The 7,890-nt window shown below is 44.1% G+C and overlaps 1 protein-coding gene and 1 non-coding gene across 2 annotated transcripts in view; both read right to left on the bottom strand.

Moving 5' to 3' along the window:
* Window positions 1-2,610: 2,610 nt before the first annotated feature.
* Window positions 2,611-7,890, bottom strand: part of PTCD3 (pentatricopeptide repeat domain 3) — a 29,446-nt gene continuing 24,166 nt past the window's right edge. Inside the window, exons 18-24 of the mRNA XM_019749209.2 lie at window positions 7,078-7,156; window positions 6,887-6,977; window positions 6,385-6,470; window positions 5,744-5,892; window positions 4,199-4,240; window positions 3,558-3,716; window positions 2,611-3,279 (exon numbers count right to left, since the gene is read on the bottom strand). Coding sequence (XP_019604768.2) covers window positions 3,201-3,279; window positions 3,558-3,716; window positions 4,199-4,240; window positions 5,744-5,892; window positions 6,385-6,470; window positions 6,887-6,977; window positions 7,078-7,156 — 685 coding nt within the window. The 3' untranslated portion in view covers window positions 2,611-3,200. The remainder of the gene's footprint in view (window positions 3,280-3,557; window positions 3,717-4,198; window positions 4,241-5,743; window positions 5,893-6,384; window positions 6,471-6,886; window positions 6,978-7,077; window positions 7,157-7,890) is intronic.
* On the bottom strand, window positions 4,636-4,770 carry LOC141571988 (small nucleolar RNA SNORD94). Its single transcript, XR_012497022.1, has one exon. It is a non-coding gene; the product is annotated as a small nucleolar RNA SNORD94 (small nucleolar RNA).

Below are 7,890 nucleotides of genomic sequence, written 5' to 3'. Positions count from 1 at the left end.
TTTTTCCCTCTTTTATCACCACCACCCCCCTTACCATCTGGTAACCACTAAACTGTTTTCTGTGTCTATGAGTATTTGTTTCTTGTTCCTTTGTTGCTTTCAGTTTTATATCCTTCATGTGAGTGAAATCCTGGTTCTCCACTTTTTGTCTGACTTTGCTAAGCATGATAATCTCAAGATCCATCCATGTTGTCGCAAATGGCAGTATTTCATCTTTTCTTAATGGCTGAGTTATACTCCATTGTGTATATATACCACATCTCTATCCAGTCTATCAAAGGACACTTTGGTTTCCATGTTTTGGCCATGTTTGCTGCAGTGAACATAGGAGTACATATATTTTTACGGATGTTTAAAGATTTTTTGGTAGATACCCAGAAGAGGGATTGCTGGGTTGTGTGTTAATTCTATTCGTAATTTTTTGAGGAACCGCCATACTGTTTTCCATAATGGCTGTACCCATTTACATTCCCACCAACAGTGTATGAGAGTTCCTGTTTCTCCACAGCCTCTCCAACACTCGTTATACTTGGCTTGTTGATGATAGCCAGTCTAAGAGGTGTGAGGTGGTTTCTCATTGTGGTTTTGATTTGCATTTCCCCAATAGCTAGTAAAGTTGAGCATCTTTTCATATATCTGTTGGTTGGTTGTCTTGGAAGAAGTATCTGTTCAGGTCCTCTGCCCTTTTTTTCCCCAGTAGATGTGTTGCCAAAACTAGCATACCTCTGCCCATTTTAATTGGATTGTTTGTTGAGTTGTATGAGTTCTTTATATATTTTGGATATTAGTTCCTTATTGGAGGTGTTTTTTTGTAAATATCGTCTCCCATTTGGTTGGTTATCTCTTTGTTTTGTTGATGGTTTCTTTTGCTGTGCAGACAAGCCCTCAAATGTTTTGTTGAACCGGAAACATGATAGCATCTAATTTCCATACTTGGGTCATCTGTGTGGCAACACTGGTTACTGCACACACACCTCTTCCCTTTACCTTCTCATTCCAGGAGTTCTGACTCCCGTTTGCACTTCTGATGCTCTGGTTTCTCCTATTCCTTTTAAGTTTCTCAAAACTACTTTCACTACCCTGTCCCCGACTTACGAAGCGCCATTTTCTGATCTGTATTATTACTGTGGTTGCTTTATATGGCATTTCTGCCGTTGCCTCAGCTGGGGCGTCACCACAGCACATCCCCTGTTAGTGCCCCAAAGCTTTTCAAAACTTGATTCTGGTCTTAATTGGATCTGAATTGTGGTTTAAAAGATTAAAAATAATGGCAAAAACCACAATTACTTTTGCACCAATCTAATAAACCTTTCTCCTCGTTTAAAATGTTAAATTGGGTTTCAGGTTGTAAATGTTTTTCATATGAACATCAGCTGAGAATTGTTGAGACTGTTCTGAGAGTGGCCTTGCAAATGAGGGGCCCCACTACACCAGCAGGAGGCCACTCATTTTACTAAATGCCATTAGGGATGCAGTACTTGAGTTGTATTAAAGTGTAGAGAGTTATGAGGAATAGACAGCAAATTGAGAAAGCCAGGACCCTAAGCAAAAACTGGTAGGTTACTAACTGTGGTATAGAAAACCAACATCTTTTAACTTTTAGAAGCTAGTATTTCGCTAGTCGGTGAAATAAACGTTTAAAAAGAAAAGAATGGAAACCATTCCTATAGACCTTTTTTCTGAAAAATTCAAAGCAGTTATTTGCCAAGAGTGGGGTTTGGAATCCTGTAGCACAGAGATAAAACCACCGAGCCTCATGTCACCTGCTTTGCACTACAAATGCACATGACATCAGGCCACATGGACTGGCCATCAACTATGTAGCTGCAAACACTGTGGTGACAACTCGGGGAGGGCTTGGAAAGGGGAGAAGTGACCCACTTCTCAGCACTTGGCCAGGGTGCCAAAGAACCAGAGGAAAGAGGCTGAGGGAACAAGCTTCTGGCAGCCAGGGTCTCCTTGGAAGTCGGAAGTTGTAAGCCAAGGTCAAAGGCTAAGGTGCCCAATCTGTTTTTTGCTCATTTGCTTTGATGTTGAGGGGCTAATAGAGCAATATCTGAGTAGCTAACTACTATAATCCCCCCTTCCTTTGTCCCTCAGATGTCTTAAACTCTGACATTCTAGGACCTATGAATGGTTCCTGGCGTACAGAGGATGATAAATGGAGATGGGAACAGACATGTATAACAGACATCAGTCCAGGAGCCCACAAATGCCAGACCTGGTGGGTAAGGATGACGGGGTTTATGTGCGAGGACTCCTGGGGCCTCATTAAGTCAGACTTGGATGTGGTGGAAGCCCCCGTGCAGAACGCTCCCACAAACCCCAAGTTCCTGTCAGCTTCCAGTACCATTTGAAAGTCACAGTGGTGAGAGAGAAATGCTAGAAGTAGAGGTTCTTGATCAACTTGTTACCAGCAATACACAATCATGCCCAGAAGACATTTCAATCCGTTGGTCATGACAAGTCCTCACTGAGGCTGCTTTACACGTGTAGCACACGAAAGGTGCCAGACGAAATGAAGAGGGACACAAACACCTGCGCAAGCCTCAAGTCTCGTGGGAAGGCTACGGCAAAGGCTATACAGAAACAATAAAACGCACACACAGGGACATTAATTACAGTATTTATTTACAGTCTTCCTTTTCCCAGTTGTGCAGCCTAAATTCCTGCCATTGTCATTTAATTGATTATAAGATGTGCAATTTTTTCACATCTAAATATCCCTGAAATTGGGATACTACTGACCCAATATCAACTGTGATGTAACTATGAAAACCTCCTTTAGACACCGTTTCTAAGGTTGAGGAAGTACCAGCAGCGTCACAGCATCAGCCAACAAAGGCTGAGGTTCCCATTGGGAGGGTGAGCCACCCGGCGACAGCTGACAGCCGCGTGGAGTCGGAGGCAACCATGCAGGTGCTGAGTGTATGCTCATCAGGGCCCGTGCAGCTCGGGTGTGTCCCAGGAGACCACACGGTAGGGCTGCTTCGGTTTAAACCCTGACTGGGTGGTTTAGTTAAGTATCGGATTAGGAATTTAACCTGAACAAGTCAGTGCTGTATCAACTGCATTTCAAAGTTCACCAACTCGCCATTCTTGTTTTATTCAGATCATGGTTAAATAGTAAAATCTCAGTTCTCGAGTGGTATTAGAGTGGCTGTGCCAGCCAGGCCCCAGCTGCTCCTGATTGGCCACTTTTATTTGCCTTCATTGATGTCATTGTCGCTGTCACTGCTGCTGTCACTGGTCAATGCAGTTAGGTTTCCCAGGGCTTCCCTGTAAGGAAAATAAACTGGAACGTTACACTGCAATCCAGGCGTGGGGATAGGGAATTCCGCAGCTTCACTAAATTATATTCACAAAGGAAAAGGTTCCAACAGCCACAGCTATACGCCTCCCTGACTTGTATGATCAATGAATTGTTAAATCAATAACACATCCTGACTTTGTATACAAAGAATGAAGGACATTCAGGGGGTAGAAAGGGCAGATTCAAGTGTGCTCCATTTTTAGAACTGTCCTTCCCGGTGACGAGACAGGAGCCAAGTACTTACTTTTGTTCCTGGCTGATGGCAAAGTCAGCCATGAGTCTCCGGGTGAGGCCCTCACAGACAGGCAAGCTGAAGGCACTCGCCAGCTTCACGATCTCAATGGCCTGCGCAGGGCTGCTGGAGGCTTTTGCACTGTCCATAAACTCATTCAGCAACTCATTTCTGTAAAAGAAAAGCAAAACATCAACATTCCCCACCTAAACCCCCAAACCCCACTCCGTTGAAGATTTACCTACAACAGCTAGCATTTTATTAGGTTGGTGCAAAAGTAATCGCAGTTTTTGTAATTTTTAACCTTTTAAACCACAGTTACTTTGGCAACAACCTAATAGAAAGTTCCATCATAAAATCCTCAACCTTTGGAGGCCAAGTCCCATGAAGTCTAACTCTGGGCCAGACAACGCGCACTGGTTCGCTAGGCGTCACAGGTCTATCCATGGACCCCCGGACTTGTGATCACTGACACACAGAAGTCAGTGTCTGCCTCAGGTGCGCGAGACGGCGGGCGCAATGGTCCACCTGCGTGCCTATCAGAAGACTCTCCCCGCAGTGGCTGAGAAAAGTCCCATCACCCCACAGTAAGAGTTAAGTGCACGCAGATAATTCAAGGATATACCCAGGCAGGCCTGTTAACTTCAACTTACCTTGGGATCTTATTATGCTTCTTGAAAAGCCCCAACATCTTCCTGTTCAGGACGAGATAAGAGAAAGATTATGAACACTAACAGGGCAGAAGGCAACCAGACGAGCACAGCTGGTCCTGGGACTCAGAGATGAAGTGTCCCTCCTAACGACAGCAGAAGCCCCTGCAGATGCCCACCGGTGGGCGCCACCGGCTCCCAGCCGTCTTTACGCCAGTCACCTCCCTCCTCCCAAACTTCACGTATGTAGGTAAGTTTCACAGGCACATCTGATTCGCTGCCAGTGTTGAGAAGTGCTAGGGTACATCCTCTTGAAGAGGATCACTTCCGTCTTCCAGGGATGGAGTGTGTCACATGGGCAGCTGGGAGACAGCACGATCTCTGTCCTCTCCCACCTCCCAGTGTGAGTTCAGTGCGTCCTAAACTTAAGTTATGAAGAGCAGGCTCAGAGTGAGGCTTGTCTCGTGTATGTGCTCACCACCATCCTGCCACATGCAGGACAGAGGAGAAACACACACACTCAGCTCCCATGACTTAGCTGAGGTCCGTACCCCTGCGCCAATCATCACAGCCTGATTCATAACGAGTCTCAACCTGCCTGAGTTAACAAAGTCAACATCCCATGTTTATGTCACTGGCAGCGTAGCCACGTGTGTGACTCATACTCCTGAGACCAGCTGAGGCAGCAAAACATCATCAGCTTTTCTGGGAGACAGTGAACAGCCAGTTTGGACTGACACAATCGTGTTCAAATTAAGTGACTTTTTTTGTGCTGAAGAAGCCAGGCACCAGTATTCCCCACTTACTGACTCCAAGAACTAACATTTATATCCAAAGCAAAAAACAGCAGAACCATCCAACTGGGAGGACCCCTACAAAGTATTTTTTTGCTGACTCCACTGCTTTGGGAAAAATGAACATGCATAAAGTCTCCATTCACAATTAAACAGTAAAAATTAGTATGTGGAATGAAGAACTGATGAAAACATGTAACTAGAATACAAAGCAAGGACAGGTTCTACTCAAGGCCATGTTTAGTCCATTCAGGTAAATGCCTGTTTCCTGAAGTCCAAGTACACAGCCCACATTTTAAGCTGGGTGGTGGTGGAGCACCCACAAATGAAATACCCAAATAAACCAAATGCCCAAAACATTTTCAAAGATTCTTTGATCACTTTGTTCTATTTAAGTGGACAGACAAGTAACTTGCCCACAGATACAGAAAACAGAAAGGTAATTAATGGAAAGAGAATGAGCCCATTGAACCACATCCTCTCTTAAATAAATCATGTATACTGGTCTCCCAAAAGTTTCCTTGTCCTCTCTTAAATACATCATGTACGTGTATACTGACTAGACAGCTCCTAAAAGTTTGCTTTTCAGTTTTTTGGGACGTTTCCAGAGTTATCTCATTATGTAGAATACTCATTCATCCCCTGATACACTATACATCACACAGCCAAATGTGAGAAGCTCTACTACCCAGGGTAATGTTCTCTGAGATCCAAGTACAAATGCTTCTAGTTTGCATGTGTGTGTCACACTCACCAGGCTTCCTGGATTCTCCCCGCCCGTAAGAACAGGACGGCTATACAGTTCAGAGCGTTCGCTGGCCAGTCAGGAGCGGTCTGTCTGGCATCCTGGCTTTCATAAGTAGATTTGATATCTGCAGCACAGTCAGCAAACGCCACCTGGAGCTGAGAAGCTCTAGGAATTAGCAGAACTGCCTAACTGGTTTTATGAGAATTTAAGTTCAGGAGACTACATAGGATCATTAAGTTTTTGAGCAAGCATTTCACCATTTGAACACATCACATATATAGCACACAAGTAAGTGAAAAATAAAACATCCTGCCCTGGGGTAAATAATTTGATTAGCCCCATCTTTCAAATCCAACCATGGGCTTTCTTTTTAGATAGATTTTTTAATGCAAGCTGCTACTGTCAGGATATTTTCATGTTGCTTGCTTTGGACTAGAAGAATGAGAGTGACTTTAGAAACGATCTTCTGCTAATGGCTAGATATGTTTCGATGTATAATTTAAATCTGGGGTTAGATGGCGTAATTCTCCACAATGCTAGATGGAACCAGGGAAACCACCCCCACAGGGCCTGCTGTGATACATACAGGATACACTGGTTAGAAAACACCTAATAATAAGGAAACCTCAGTGTCAGTACGACCCTACCTCTGCTGGATGCCGATCTCTTGCCATGAGCGTCAGAATCTCTTCTTTCAGGTCACTGCGAAAAGTGTGACCATATTCTTTACTATCTTGAAACAAAACAGGAATGTAGTGAGAAGTGATCACTGTAATGTAAAACCAATCCTCTCAGACTGACCTTTATCTGTTGTCAGCTGTTATCCGTATTTTTCAGTGAGTGAAAATAAGTTACTGACATTACCAAGTCCAGATTTATTTCAGGATTCCAGAAAACCAACAGGCTGATTCACAGTAAGAATGGACAAAAGAGTAGTGAAAGCCGTGGCTGCTCCCAGGCAAGTGTCACACAGCACACACAACGAGCAGCCACCAGCTCTGAGATAAGACACTGTGTTACAGCCTGTGAGAATCGTATGGTCTTTTGTCAAAAATGGAAGTTTTCATCGCAAACAATGTTAGCACGTTTGTTAATCAAAATGTAGGACAATGAAGGGCGATGGGCCTGGACACAAAAGCTGGAACTGACCTTTCCAGATCTGAGGAATCATTTCCAGCCTGTTGGCCACATCCAAAGCTTGGAGAAGATCTATCAGTGTTTGGGAATGGGGTAAGAAGACCTGATTAAGAGAAATACAAATATATTTTTCAAGTATTCATCAGCACAGATACCCACAGACACACGTACGACGATACATGGTAAGTAACGGAGCATCTTACTGAAGGGATCAGGTCCTTATACCACTTCAAGGTGACATCGATTTGTTCCATTAGACAAAGCAAACTGAAGAACTTGGAACTGTAATAGAGGAAAGAAGTATGTTTAGTCTAAAATCCCTGACAACAGGGGAATGATTACATTTTAGCATAGTTACACAATGATGTGTTACACAGAATTTGGAAACAATTTAGAAGTTACAATTTCAAACAACTTCAAGTTACACGGGCCAGTGCTTAACCCAGGAGGTGCTACCTGTATTCCTGGATTTCCCAGTTAATACCGCCTTATCCTCAACTGATCATGACGGCCTCCTCAGCATACTCGCCTCATGCTCCATAGACAGTGAGTGTCACACTCATTTTAAAGCATTTGACGTGAAGCAAGGATTTGGACCCAAAGAAGACAATCACCACACACCTACCAACGGGCTGACTCCTTGAGCTCTTGTTTTTAGCCGCGTAAAGGCAAAGCCATTTAAGAAATCTCTTTAGGCTCCAGCCTCTACATCTTTAAAAACAAGAGACTGTGACGAAATTTTTAGGGACCCTCCCTACTATAAATTCAAAAGTATAAAACAGGAGGGCGTAGAGGAAAAGGTATGTGGATTTAATTTGTTATATCGAAGCTCAGCCTGGCGAATCGTTTTACCACTGCTTGACTTTTCTAGTGCCCCGCTAACACGTCCTGTTAAGTCAGGCGTGCTGCCTCAAGGCGGAGGTGAAAACCCAGGGCCACCAACGGCCTCCCACTTGCAGCATCAACTGATGGCTGCACACAGGCGCCCCACTATTGCCAAAGGATACATTACCAAC

Source organism: Rhinolophus sinicus, linkage group LG05 (assembly GCF_036562045.2).
Source record: "Rhinolophus sinicus isolate RSC01 linkage group LG05, ASM3656204v1, whole genome shotgun sequence".
Lineage (NCBI taxonomy): Eukaryota > Metazoa > Chordata > Mammalia > Chiroptera > Rhinolophidae > Rhinolophus > Rhinolophus sinicus.
The sequence above is the reverse complement of the archived record's forward strand: the minus strand, read 5'-3'. Positions and strand labels throughout refer to the sequence as shown.